This window comes from Solanum tuberosum, unplaced genomic scaffold, assembly GCF_000226075.1.
Source record: "Solanum tuberosum cultivar DM 1-3 516 R44 unplaced genomic scaffold, SolTub_3.0 scf00073, whole genome shotgun sequence".
Taxonomy (NCBI): Eukaryota; Viridiplantae; Streptophyta; class Magnoliopsida; order Solanales; family Solanaceae; genus Solanum; species Solanum tuberosum.
Window position 1 is genome coordinate 1,391,828 of NW_006239002.1, and position 14,901 is coordinate 1,406,728.

The 14,901-nt window shown below is 31.8% G+C and overlaps 3 protein-coding genes across 3 annotated transcripts; all 3 read left to right on the top strand.

Moving 5' to 3' along the window:
• The first annotated feature begins 255 nt into the window (after positions 1 to 255).
• Positions 256 to 5,252, top strand: LOC102601132 (peptidyl-prolyl cis-trans isomerase CYP40). Its single transcript, XM_006346380.2, has 8 exons — positions 256 to 634; positions 1,829 to 2,329; positions 2,453 to 2,540; positions 2,680 to 2,732; positions 3,145 to 3,249; positions 4,177 to 4,252; positions 4,565 to 4,602; positions 4,714 to 5,252. The coding sequence occupies exons 1-8, from the start codon at positions 464 to 466 to the stop codon at positions 4,768 to 4,770; spliced, it is 1,089 nt and encodes a 362-aa protein (XP_006346442.1). The 5' UTR covers positions 256 to 463; the 3' UTR covers positions 4,771 to 5,252.
• A 1,763-nt stretch (positions 5,253 to 7,015) lies between these two features.
• On the top strand, positions 7,016 to 7,805 carry LOC102601473 (uncharacterized). The gene is made up of 2 exons (XM_006346381.1): positions 7,016 to 7,333; positions 7,414 to 7,805. The coding sequence occupies exons 1-2, from the start codon at positions 7,075 to 7,077 to the stop codon at positions 7,674 to 7,676; spliced, it is 522 nt and encodes a 173-aa protein (XP_006346443.1). The 5' UTR covers positions 7,016 to 7,074; the 3' UTR covers positions 7,677 to 7,805.
• Positions 7,806 to 13,981: 6,176 nt separating this feature from the next.
• On the top strand, positions 13,982 to 14,790 carry LOC102604384 (uncharacterized). The gene is made up of 2 exons (XM_006346464.2): positions 13,982 to 14,296; positions 14,428 to 14,790. The coding sequence occupies exons 1-2, from the start codon at positions 14,038 to 14,040 to the stop codon at positions 14,688 to 14,690; spliced, it is 522 nt and encodes a 173-aa protein (XP_006346526.1). The 5' UTR covers positions 13,982 to 14,037; the 3' UTR covers positions 14,691 to 14,790.
• Positions 14,791 to 14,901: the final 111 nt, after the last annotated feature.

Consider the following 14,901-nt stretch of genomic DNA (forward strand, 5'->3'; position numbering starts at 1 on the left):
TTTAATTTTTTTTCCTAAAAAACAAATAATAAAATTATCGATCTTATTTTTAATTTATTAAAAACATATAAAAAAAATTGAATAACTAAAATTGAACAACTAATACGAAACATAAAATATATGACCAAAGTAGCCTAACAAAATTTGTCATATATAAAATGAAAGGACGAATGTAACGTTTTTCCCAAGAATATATTTTCTTTTATTTCATCGAAAATCACACGCACTCTTTATTTATTTTTGGTTTTATTTGTGTTCTTTTATTTTCTTTTTAAAAATAAACGGAGAAGACAGTTTTGAATACAGTGAGGAGAGGTTGAAGAATTTCGAAATTATATATATAGCGGGACTCCTCTAGGGTTTTTTTTATCTTCTTCTTCTTCTCCGATAACTGCTTTCTCTTTTTTTATTATATTTATTTTGCCAACACAACAGAGGGTTACAGAGACAGCAGTAGAGAAGAATGACAAGACCACGGTGTTATTTGGACATAAGCATAGGAGGAGAACTTGAAGGAAGAATTGTTGTGGAACTTTACAATGATGTTGTTCCTAAAACTGCTGAGAATTTTAGGGCTCTTTGTACTGGTGAAAAGGGTGTTGGCCCTAATACTGGTGTACCCCTTCATTACAAGGTTCTTTATCTTTATTCTTTTCTTTTCTGTTTCTTGGGTCGTTAATGAATATATGAAATTAAACATACCCTTTTGAAGTTTTTAGCACTAGTAACAACTTAGGGGAGTCTTGTTTTGGGGTAAACAGTGTGTAAATCTTGTTTCTTGATTTGAACAGATTAAGAAATTGTTGGTGAAATTTTTTAAGATTCTTGGTGTTGTGGATTACTGTTAAAGATGAAATTGGATATAACTATTTGAAATCTAAGTAGCAATGACTACTTTTAATTCATCTGCTTTTGCTTGTCAGAAGTATTAATATATAAAACTGATTTTTTGAGGGTTGTTTATGTTGTGTAAAGGTGATGAATAGAATAAGAAACCATGACTTAATTTCTTTGCTTTCATTGGTTAGTACTGTTCTGTAAATTTTCTTGTAGAAAAGTTCACTGTTTTTTAATGTATACTTTAGTGTCCTTTCATTTGCTCCTCCTCCTAGCAGATTGTCAGTTATCCTGTGCTTTTGAGATTGATGCTTTATCTTGATAAAATTTTGTTGTCCTCCGTTCTCGAAGCGGTTCTCTGACGTTATTGTCTATTTTAAATCTCAATACTTCTTTTTTATTGATCTCCTGCAGTCCTTACGAATTAGAACTTAGTCATTTTGGTTTCAAATAATATGATTTTATGTCTTAACCTACTAGAAAGGATGAGATATTATTTGATTTCTATTTGTTACTGGCTTCTCCCAGAACCGTCTTCTAATTGCTCTGTATGGTCAGACGAGGGGACATTATCGAATTCACTTGATTCCCTCAAAAAAATCACTTTTGCAAGGTTTTTGAATTTTGACCGTGGATGCTCTTCAGGTCTTGGTACTCTAGAAATCCCTTTTTTCAAGTACGTTTACTATCAAGTAGACTGTCAAGGTGGATTCAGATATGCTCTGCTGATTGCTTGTATATAGTCAAGGAGGCTTGGTATATAGGATGCAAGAGTGTTTGCCTTTGGCAGCGGCTCTGTTCTCGTTATCTTTGAGTATAAAAGGATATGCTTAGATAAATGATTTCATTTCACTATTGTATTGTTTGTGATCAACCCTCTGCGCTCCCCTTTTCTTTTTAGCTGAATTCTTCAAAAAAATTGTGCTCTTGTCATGCTGAGCATTACAATCTTCTTTAGTTTGTCCCTAAATGCTGTTTTCATCCATTGTAGGGAAATTGTTTTCATCGTGTGATTAAGAGCTTCATGGTGCAAGGTGGTGATATTTCTGCTGGAGATGGTACTGGGGGAGAATCCATCTATGGGCTAAAATTTGAGGATGAAAATTTTGAATTGAAGCATGAAAGAAAGGGGATGTTATCTATGGCTAATTCTGGACCTAACACTAATGGATCTCAGTTTTTCATCACAACTACTCGAACTTCCCATCTAGATGGAAAACATGTGGTTTTTGCTAGAGTAATTAAAGGAATGGGGGTTGTCCGTTCTATGGAACATGTGACTACTGGTGAAAATGATTGCCCAACAGTAGATATCAGTATTGCGGATTGTGGAGAAATTCCTGAGGGGGCTGATGATGGTATCACAAATTTTTTCAAAGATGGTGATCTATATCCTGATTGGCCTGCCGATCTTGACAACAATACTGATGATCTCCCTTGGTGGGTCACCGCTCTAGAGTCGATTAAGGCATTTGGTAACGAAAATTTTAAGGTATTAATTTTAAAGCAACATCAGTGTTATTAACTACCTAATCCCCTTGCTTCTTTTTCTCATTGACATTTGACTATATATCTTTTAGCTATCTTTCTTACGTATGCTTGCTTCTTCCCACAGAAACAAGATTACAAGATGGCTCTTAGGAAATATCGAAAAGCTTTGCGCTATTTGGATATCTGCTGGGAAAAAGAAGGGATAGATGAAGGTAGGGATTGTAAAATATTTTGTAACATAAATGGCTGTGAAATATATCTGTTTCTACAAACATAAATAGCGCTGGAATATGGATTTGTCCATAAAAATTGTTGTCATGTGAATTATAACTCTGCTTGTTCCTCTTGCAGATAGGAGCGCATATTTGAGAAGGATGAAATCACAGATATTTACCAACAGTTCTGTGAGTTACCTTTCTGTTGCTTTAGTTTGATGCAGTACTGAATTTGCATTATAGGGAATAATCATAACAATACACTTAGTCTGCTTTTTGTTTCTAATGGTCGTAAATGTTTTTACTACTTCTTGATCATTTCAGGATAGTACAGGGACTAAACAGCATTAAAGTCATTATTGCGATAAATGTAGTATTATTTTTTTTAATTGTACTTTCCTTTTCATCTAGGCCCCTTTTTGTTTTGATGTCTTATATTTGCTGATTGCGCATTTGTCTTTGATTGAAACCTCAAAGTTTATCACATCCTCTAGTTCAGCACTTGCCTTCATAACCCCAGTTGTCATGCTTTCTTAAATTCATATTTGTTTTCCTATTAACCAACCAAACAAAATAACTGATAGCTGTTATGTATAACCAGGCTTCTAAACTAAAACTTGGAGATCTGAAGGGAGCACTCCTAGATGCTGACTTTGCAATGCGGGATGGAGAAAACAATGCAAAAGCTCTATTTCGTCAGGGACAGGTTGGTATCTATCACGGGCTTTTGTATTCTGCAGCAGCTTTGATCATCTTAACAATTGAATAACCTGCTTGTTAATTTGGGTTTTGGAATATCGACAACAACAACAATATCCAGTGTAATCCCAGAAGTGGGGTTTGGATAGACCCTAGGCTCAATTAAGGCGGGTTTCAGAATAATAAATATAAATTAGATTGCAACCTTTTCTTACTATAGTGCTGAGTCGAACACTTGGTACTTCTCAAGTTTGAAAGTAATAGATATACACTTCTTGATATACCTAACATCTTTACAATTTAATTGAGTGAATTCTGCTATTTCTTGGGAAAAAAGACTTTCTAATGGAAAACAAAGTTGGAACTCCATGATATTTTGTTGGTGATCTGTGTTTCCAACAGATGGTTCTATAACTCAGTAGAGTGGTGTACATGTCTATCCTATTCTCTTGGCATAAGTAGGTGCAGTTATGTATCGTTCACCATAAAGTTGTAGTGGTAAAAGGGAAAAATAGGATGGCTATTCTAATTTACTTCTGAAGTTCAATTTACATGGTAAAGTATTAGTTTATGTGGGTTCCTGGTTCTTATTTGAGAGATTATTTTGTTATAATGTTTTTTTACAATGTAATCCTGCTTTGGATATATATGTTCATTGATGGTTATGTTTTTACTTTTCTGTGTGGGGTGGGTGGGTTAGGGGTGAGTATGGTTAGTGTTAAGTTGTACGTGCTTGCTGTTTAATTGCCGATATGGTAGCTGCTTTTATATGTCATTATGGTTAATGTTTACTCACAGCGCTCTTCTATTACTCCTTACAATAGCTCCTGTGTCTTTAACAATAATGCCTGTCTGTTTGCCAATCAATCACAACCATTGTCTATTACTCCTTACAATGGCTCCAACAATAACGTCTCGTCTGTTTACAAATCAGGCACACATGGCTCTTAATGACATAGATGCTGCAGTAGAAAGTTTCAAGAAAGCATTGGAGCTTGAGCCAAATGATGGTTAGTGATAATTCATTTTCTGGTTAATTGTTATGCTTTTTTGCCTTGAAAGGTTTTTTGACACCTAACTAGAATTGACACTGATTGGAACGCTAATGATCAGAAAATGTTAAACTGCGATGTGAGATCTTTACTTAGGTGAATGCAGGGGTGTGTATGCTGTAATATCATAAGAATTGTTTAATTATACCATCGGCGGCATGATTAGCTGCATGAGAACAGTAGTGAATGCTCGATCGGGATAAGCTTAAGTGTCTATTATACTTGTAGACTATTTTTACTGAAGTGACTAATTTGGTGATGAATTTTCAGGAGGAATCAAAAACCAGCTTGCTGCTGCTAAAAAGAAGGTTAGTACTTGGCATGAAGACTCCATACGAGTTTAACACACAATAAAATTAGTTTTTTCCCAGACAGTCTATTTGTCATACTTATTTTGTTTTCTTTCTTTTTCCTTATAGATTGCTGATAGAAGTGACAAGGAGAGAAAAGCATTTTCCAGGATGTTCCAAAATTAGTTTTGGTACTCATTTGGCACCAGTGCTGGCAATTAATACTCTTTATCAATTGCCATCATTCTGGGAGTTCCTTCTGCTTTCAGAAACAGGATAGTTTATTGCCTTGTTTCGAGACATTGATCCTGATCGAACTGAATTAACTTTAAATGAACTGCTCAGGCTATTCTTGGTTATATGCACCAAATAGCAGAAGGGATTTTAGGTGTCAATGCACCCTTGTTGTTATTAATCAGCTGCACGGAGAAAAAAAAAAATTAATCATGAGCATCGTTATCCAATGTTCTTTTAAAATTGTGCTGACTTGCAAGGTGACTTTCTTGCAATCTCTGTAGCCTAATATTACCACATTGAGATGGAAGTAACTTGTATGTATTATGTAACTTAGCTGTCATGGTAAGGGCATATGATGGGAAATTTGGTTGGTTTTATTGTCCATTACATATGTTAATTGTAGTTATTGACTTATGTCCCTTCTCACAGGAAATCGGTAAATATTAGATCTGTTAATAACAGGTGATCTTTGTGGAGTGATGTTCTTCTATTCAAATTGTAAGTCCTCGCGTCTGACCTTGCATTTTTCTGTGTTGAAAATCGAGACTCAAAACGCATAATGGTTTGTTGTCTCTCTATATTTTTTGACGCATCTCTATGTATTGTGAGTCTCAATGTTCTTGTGATTGTTGTATCCATAGCATTCTAAAGGGTTAGGGAAACAAAAGAGCTGCCGAGTTGTCTTAGATTTACTTTTAGCACTAGTGTTCTGGTCCAACATTTTTGTGTCCCGTGTATGTTTTAACTTGCTATCTGTTACCAATCCTCCCTGTCCTTTTGGGGATGAAGTATACCATAAAAAGAACCAAATGTGACTAAACAAAATCTGCAATGGGAACTTCCTTTTTTTGGTTTGTACTGTATATTCTTCTGCACATGAGAAAGAAAAAGAACTAAATAAGATGCTTCTGTATAGAGTAAGTCATATTGTGCAGTTGTGCCCACCTTTTTCTTGGAAAAATAAGTACAGTAACATTTGAAGTTGAAAATAAAGTTGATGGTAAAGAACACACCTAAATTATCACTGTTTTTTGAGTTTCATACATGAATTATCATCAATTATTTATCAAAATGTATTTCAACTATTACTTGTTCTTTTTTCTTACCTGAAGTATCACTATCATTTAGGGAGGAAAAACTCTTATTTTATCTGTAAGAAATGTCTACTTCTAGTAGGTGGACAAATACATGTGTAGTAAAATACGACTTGTGATGTATGGGTATGTGTACGTCACATGTTCAATTTCAATTTAATGCTTGCTATATATATATAAGTGAAGAACGATAGATGGACATGCTTGTTATTTACCGTATATTTTGAACGCATTGTAAAATCTTTCACTCTTAGAGCTGAAACTCGAGACCTTTAATTAAGCATCGAACAATAGTTAACACTCCATCATAAAATATAATGGTCTGATTGATGTCATTATTACGTGAATGTGTTGTCTGCAAAAAATAAATCCTCCTTTTGTCAATTTTCCCAGCTGACTTCTTTTATTCAGTTCCAAAAGCATTATTCACATTTCACCCGCTACTAGCGCATCAAATGATGGATTATAACTTTTTCTTGATCAACATCCCACTAAATAAAAAATAATTAACAGTTACTTTTGACTTCTAAATGCCTTGCATATTGTAACAGAATGCGTCAAAGTCAAATCGTTTACATGGTTTTTCTTAAGTAATTTTTTTTTATAAAAAAGAGTTAAAAATAGACAAAGAACTCTTAGCCATAACAAGTTTGATCTAGATGATTAATTTGCGACGATAATTGTACAATGACTATCGACTATTTTATCTATCGTAAAATATGAACTTTAGTCCTATATACGGATAGTGTAATTTTTCAACCTCTTAGCATAGAAACATAAGTTAAACATGTTTAATAGAGAAATATATGAACCCCCCCTTAAGATATCTCACGTATAGAAGCGACCAGCAAAAGTGCTAATTAATTAGTCGAAAAGTGTGTAACAATTTCGGTTTAGGTCAGTAACCATTTTCATATTCTTAAAAAAAGAAAAAAAAATGTGAATTTTGAAAAAGGCAATCAAGTGTTTTTTGCACTAATTTTCTTGTCTAACCAACCAATTACTTCAAGAAAATGTTGACTCATTTTCTAATTAGTCATATTTTTGTAGTTGGCTTACTATTTATAGCCCATCATTTTGGCTCTCTCATCACCACACAATCAATTCCATTTCTCTTATATCTTCTTCATTGGAAAATATATTCGTGGGTAAAATAAAAATGGCTTTGGCTAACGCACAAACATTTCTGTTTCTTGTAGTGTTTTCATTCATGTTTGTCCTTAGTATGGCCAACTTTAACTACGGTTGGGGACCAGGAAAGTTGAACAAAACCAATTGCCCATATGGTAATAATCACCCAAATGCTACTCAAACCTCAAATAAATTGAACGTTGGTGGTTCCGAAAATTGGCGTTATGGATTTGACTACATGGATTGGGCTCGTAAGAGTGGCCCTTTCTTTGTCAATGACACATTAGGTACGTACGTCTTCTTTCATTTAAAAATTGAAAGGAATGTAAGTTACTAACTTTAAATTTCTGAATTCGTTTATGTGCAGTTTTCAAGTATGATGCACCAAACCCGAATGGAGGATTTCCTCACAGTGTATACTTATTACCAAACTATTGGAGCTTCATCAAGTGCGACTTGAGAAGAGCTAAGAGGATAGCAAATCCGATCCAGGGTGCAGGGGAAGGTTTCGAGTTTGTGCTGAAGAAATCACAGCCCTACTTTTTTGCTTGTGGAGAGCATGGGGGCATCCATTGCAATAATGGTACTATGAAGTTTGTTGTCATGCCACTCAAACGTTGGCCTTTCTAAGTTACGTTGGCTGCTCCAAACTTGTCGAATAATTGAGGCACCAAATACAATACTTAGTAACCTTTTGCATTTTAGTTTTGTTTGGAACTAAATAACAAGTCTTATTAGATATTGGAATTTTACTTTGAATTTATATGTTGTGATTGAAGTTTTGACCAAAAAAAAAGATTGATAATGATATATATATATATATATCGTTTCAAAATGTGTTTCGACGTGAAATTCGTTATAAATAAAATGAAGAGAAAGCCAGAAAGAGGCCAATGTTGATGAACTCATTGTACTATTCATTGTATTGTTTTTTGCATTAAATCAAAATAAAATAAAAGTAATAGTAATATACTAATATGTTATTTTCCTTCTAAACTAAAGAAAATTATATATTTTTTCAATTAATGTAAATTTAGACTTGAAAGAAACAGAAATTATATTATAGAATACTTTTAAACTAAAAAGGCAAATAAATTATATTGTGACTTTACTGAATAAAATCTTATTAATTAACCAATAAAAGTATATGCATAAAAACAGTTGTTGATAACATATATGCTATTGTTTCTGTTGAGTGATAGCTACCTTGCCATTGTTAGGGAAATTGAGAGAGTAATTGAGAGATGAAGAAAAAGATAAATGAAACAGTGAGAATTGTATTAACCGACTTGCCTCTTTACACTATTTATACACAGTTCTCTGACTAACTAGAATTAATTAGAAACTATCTTTTAAAACTAATTAACAAACTTAACAAATCCAACTAACTAATTGTATTGTTCAGCTTAACAGTTTCTTTCATAAAAAATCCATTAAAGGGAGGGATGCTCAAACTATTTAATTAAATTCAATTTGGTTCTACTTTATAATTTGGACTACACTAAACAGCTCGTCCGATTTTGTTATTTATAAGCCAAATTAAATTTAAAACAAATTCTTTTCTTCATCGTGATTATTACGTAGCTAACCAAAAAATCATCAGAAATTTGAGCGCATTACCCGAATTATACCTTTATGAATATTTTTGGTGTGTGTCCATTAATTTGAAACTTGAAACATCCATATTTTCTTTTTCCTTTTTTTTTTACTTTTCTGCTTGTATTTGTATTTTTTTTTTAATGTTATTATGGGTAGAGTATATATTGTATCTAGTTACTAGGAATTAGAATTTGTGGGGGAAATAGATTTTTAGAGTTTAAGTAAGTTTAGGATTGTATTTTTTTTTTCTAGATTTAAAATAGGAATAAAAAATTTATGTTTAGGATTTTTTTTTTTTTTTAGCTACATGTTTTTCTTCTTTATTTTTAACGTTCTGTTGCTCTTATTTATTTTTTTTGTCTTACGTTTTGTTATCTTTTCTTATTTCTATATAATTTTTTTACCAAGCAAAATATAGGTTCATTAACTAAACTAAAAGCGAAATCAGTAAGATTCCCAGAATAAACTCAAAGCCTTTCATACAGAAACCAGTAAAACATTCCTCGAATCCCATGTCGTCATCAGATTCCTCTTTCTTCTCCTCAGCAGCTGGTGCTGCAGATACAGCTACTGCAACTCCACCACCACCAGCGGGTACTGACTTGGGACAAGAGGAGTTCAATCCTATCATCATCAGCAAGGATCTTCTTCAAATCTGCAGCAGATGGGGAGGTGTTGCCACCCAACAAGTAAGAAGCGATAACCTTCATTTTCTTATTTTCTGAGATTTGTAAGCTTTAATGGCGTAGAGCTGCTGCTGCTGCTGCTTCTTACTTTCTGGTTTAAATTTTTTTGTTTCTATTACGCTTTATTTTATTTTATTTTTCTTTTCTGTTCGCGTTTGTTCTGTTTTTTTATTATTATTTTTTTCTTATGCTTTCTCATTTTTTTTATAAAATCAGTTTTCCTAATTATTCATTATTTTATTTTTTTACCATAAATCTCTAAATAATATTCATTTATCCTCTTAATTATATACCTTAATAATTCAAATTAAAGCGATAATCATCTTAACGCTTATTCTAAAGGTAAACTATTTTTTATCAAAATAATATATTAAAGAAAAAACTAAAACACATTCCACATAGGTTTTCTAAATCACTAATCAATTAAACTTTAGTTTATATCCTAATCTAACAAGTTTACGAACAATTTCAACTAAATTTTCTTAAGTGAAAACTAAGCTCCAAGAAACATTAACTATTCAAAATTAAATATCACGAAACCAATTTCAATATTAATTAATAAAAAAAAATATATGATACATCTTTTATTTTTATTTTTATATTATTTTTTTTAGCAAGAAACGTCTTCAGTTTCATTTTCCTAAGCATTCGTAAATTCTCAAAAATAATCACAACATGCATCACAGATTGATATTACATAATAATAACATGCGATTAAAAAAACTTCATATTATTGGAATCGAGTTTTCGTACAAGTATTCTATTTAAATCATGCGAAAATTTAGAGTTACCTCACTGCGAAAATTGATACCACAAAAATAACTGCTACGATCTACTGATTTCCAAAGTTAATAGCTAATATTAACTTTAAAGAACCACGAATCCGAAACCTTGAGTGAAACCTCGAACGCTGACTTAATTCTCAAAATAAAAACTCACTTTTGTTATCTTTTTCTCTTTGTGTTTTTTTTCTCTCGTTTCTTCTGTGTGTTTTTTATAATAGTTTTGGGTGTGAGTATGGTGCTAATTAAAAGGAATGTGAGAGAGTGGGGAATTTAGTTTAAAATTTAGTTGATAATTTTAGGGTTGAGATAAAGGAATAAAATAAAAATAGTAATATAATATTAACAAAACAATAAATAAAAAATAAAACAAATAAAAAGAAAAAGTAGGAAAACGTGTATTGTTAAGAAAAGATCGTGCAAGAGAAAAAAAAAAGAATAAATAAATAAAAATAAAATAAACTAAATGGGAGGAGGAATTTTAGGAAATAAGTTAAGGAAATTGGGGATAATTATGATAAAGATTAAAGGGTAAGGTAATTTGAAATTTTAGGACTCTTCTTTTTTTATCTTTTTCTTCTACTTTTTCATGATATATACGATTTTTTTTTTTTTTTTAGACTAGTTAAAAGTCGAAGGATTAAAACAAATACATTAAATTCACAAGCTTTTTAAATTAAATTTTAAACATAAAGTGAGCTTATAATTTGTTGTAATTTTTCAAATTTTTTTAAATTTAAATATAATCCTACTGAAATAATAATATATAAATATTAAAATTGGTATAAAATCTTTATGTTTTGGTCAAAAACTAGGTGTTCACAGCACTCTTTAATAATGTGTACATTTATTATCGCTAAAAATTGTTTCTGTTATAGTGTAAATATTAGTTTGCAAAGATAAGTGGCAACTAACATACAATTGATTAATTTGCCAATGAAAATCTGCATTGCAAGTTTGAATAGTCCAAAAAATCTTTGAAATGTTTGTATATCCTAGTGTTAGTTAAGATGATCGATTTGAATGCGCGGAATCAATGTGTTCCTAGCTAGTCCAGTTAATAAGTTAGATAAAGGTAAATCTAAAATTTAAACTATCTGGTTTAACCTTTTTAAATTCTTAGCATTAAATCTATTGTTTTCTTAAAGTTATAAGTTAAAATTTACTCTTTATATTATTACAATATTAATAAGTTTTTACGAATAAATTTACTGTACTCCATGCCAAAAGTATGGCATATATATCCCCTATGTGACAACTATTTAATTGATCGTAAAATATAGGTGAAATGGTCTAATGGACCCTTGTACTTGTATAAGTTTGTATTCTAGACCTTTTTTTACTTAATCTTTTGCCAACTGAACGCTTATACTCAATTAAAATGAGATGTTTAAACCCTCTAACCATTGACCCAGCTTATGTGGCATTTATTTTGCTGACTCAATTATAGTGCGTGGTTTCACACTTAAAAAGGTGAGTGAAAGCAATGAATTTGCTTTAAAAATAATTAAATAATAAAAAAGAAGAAGGAAAAAACAAATTAAAGTTCCCAACCCGTCCCTCTTCTTCTCCCTTGGCTTCCGACGTTTTGAGAAAACGGTGCAGATCTCAGCGTCCCTTGCGATGCCATTTTCATCTGCATCTTCACCCATTTTGTCCATTGAACCTTCGTTAATGATTAAGTGTTTTAGTGAGTTTTAGCATAATCAATGGAAGTTTTAGATGTTGAACAAGAAGGCTGATTTTGCTCCGGTGGTTATGTGATGATTTTGCTTCGGTGGTGATTTTGCTCTGGTGGCTTTCTCCGCCCATTCTGTTCATACGTTTTTTTTTTGTGTTGAGATCTAGGTTTGATTGTGGGTGGTCTTATTCTTCGAGCCTCAAAAATCTGCCATAAGATCTAACATTAATAAAACATTGTCCGTTTATATTAGTTTTGAGATCTGGGTTTGAGCTGTGGCTTTCTGAGCTTCATAGTCATTTTCCAAAGAAGAAAAGAATTAGGAGAAAGGAGATCAATGAAAAAAATTTCTTGTTTTCTTATGTTGTATTTATCCTGTTGTAGCCATTGATAAAATTTTAGCCTGCCTAATTATCTTTTCAATTGAAGTTCAAGGAAGAAGGAAAGTGATTCATCATTTCAAAGATTACTTTTGGATTTCTGTTTTTTCTTTCTGTGTTTGGTGGTGATGGGTTGAGGAAGGTGGAGGAAAAGTGAGAGAAATAATTATTTTGTTTATATTTTAAATAGAAAACTTAGAATTTTTATATTTTATTTGAATGACATTTTTAGTTAATAATTTAAAAAATGTTAAGAAATAATTATGACATGGCATTAATATATATGATGTGGATATGACAAGTCATTTATGTTAGAGAGAGTGAGTTACACACATGGTTGGAGGGGTTAAAAAATTTCATTTTAATTGAGTTTAAGGGTTCAGTTGACAAAGAGTCAAGTAAAAGGGTTCAGAATACAAACGCATACAAGTACAAGGGTCCACCAGACCATTTCGCCTAAAATATATAAACGGCCACGGATTTAAGTTCTACATACATTTGATAGTGTAATTTTCGTTTTAGCCACACTGTGTTAGAGTTTTTCCCTGATTTTCTTACCTGAAGTTTATTTTTTTCTAAGAGAAAAGACAAAACATTACCATAAATGTTTTTACTTTTCCTGTTCAGGAAAATATAATTTTCTTTCATAGTTGGTTTATTCTTTCCTTAGAGGGAAAGTTTAGAGATCTATAAATTGAAGATCCCTATTTTCATAACAGAACACAATAGAATCCACAATGTTGACGTTTAGAGAGTTTTGTTTATGGGGAGATTTTTTCTCTATAGTTTTAAGGTTTTTTTTAGTTTTATAATATGTAGGCCAATTGGCCAAATTCCATATAATAATATTTTGATCTTTAGTATAAGCACGTTTTTGTCAATTTGATTTATCAACCATATGATTTGCAATTGTAACCTTTCACATGACACCATAATCACTTTCGAACCCAACATTGTGTTGGGTTCGAAAGTGATTAGGGCGTAGTGCGGAATCTTATAATTGCAAATCATGACATTGATAAATCAGATGACAAAAACTTATACTAAAAATCAAAATATTATTATATGGAATTTGGCCAACCGACCTTCATATGAAAAACTAATAAAAATATTAAAATTGTAGAGAGAAAATCTCCCCATAGACAAAAGTCTGTGAACGACTACATTGTAGATGTTATTGTTATACTATGAGAATAAGGATCTTCAATTTATAGATCTCCAAACTTTTCCTTTAAGGGTAGAATAAATCAAATATGATAGAAAATAACTTTTTCTTTTCAGAAAAAGTTAAATCATTTATAATAATACTTTGACTTTTCTTTTAAGAAAAAAATAAACTTTAAATAAAATAAGAAAATCAAGGCAAAACTCTAACACTGCTCTAATATGCAAACATATGAAAAGTGAAAACTTAAGTTAAACATGTTTAATAGAGAAATATATGAACCCCTAATTAGGATATCTCAAGTGTAGAAGCGATCTGCAGCAAAAGTGCTAATTAGTAGGTCGAAATTAAAAGTGTGTAAGCAACTCGGTGAATTCGGTCAGTAACCATTTTCATATTCTTAAACTTTATTTTTAAAGGAATAGGCGTAATTAATTACCAAATCTCACGTTGAAAAACAAAAGTGAATTTTGGAAAAGGCAATCAAGTGTTTTTTGCACTAATTTTCTTGTCTCACCAACCAATTACTTCAAGAAAATGTTGACTGATTACATTTTCTAATTAGTCATAATTCTGTCGTTGCCTTACTATATATAGCCCATTATTTTGGCTTTCTCATCACCACACAATCAATTCCATTTTTCTTCTATCTTAATTGGAAAAACAAGAAGCTACCTTTTTATTTGTGCAAAAATATAATGGCTTTGGCTAATGTACAAGCATTTTTGTTTCTTGTAGTGTTTTCCTTCATGTTTGTCCTTAGTATGGCAAACTTTAACTACACTTGGGCCGGAGGTAAGTGGAACAAAACCAATTGCCCCTATGGTAATAATCACCCAAATGCAACTCAAACTTCAAATAAGTTGAACGTTGGTGGTTCCGAAAATTGGCATTATGGCTTCGACTACATGGATTGGGCTCGCATGAATGGTCCTTTCTTTGTCAATGACACTTTAGGTACGTCTTCTTTGATTTTAAAAATTGAAAGGAATATAGAGTTACCCATCGCTATTTATTGATGACAACTCTAAAAAAATAAAGGAGCATGCATTAATTATTTGCTTATTAGCTAATTTAATTACATGCAGTTTTCAAGTATGATCCACCAAATTCCAACGGTGGATTTCCACACAGTGTATACTTATTACCAAACTATTGGAGCTTCATAAAGTGCGACTTGAGAAGAGCTAAGAGGATAGCAAATCCGAACCAGGGTGCAGGGAAAGGATTCGAGTTTGTGCTGAAGAAATCAGAGCCTTACTTTTTTGCTTGTGGAGAGCATGGAGGCATACATTGCAACAACGGTACTATGAAGTTTGTTGTCATGCCACTCAAACGTTGGCCTTTCTGAGTCATGTTGTTGTTCCAAACTGTCGGAGAATTACGGCACCAAATACAATACTAGTTATAACTTTTTGCATTTTACTTCTGTTGGGAACGAATAATTAGAATAACGTGTATTAAACTTATTTATTATTTATTGTAATTTTACTCTAATATGAATTTATATTGTATTTGGAGTTTTGACAAACAAAGATCGATTGATATTTGATTTGTTGAAA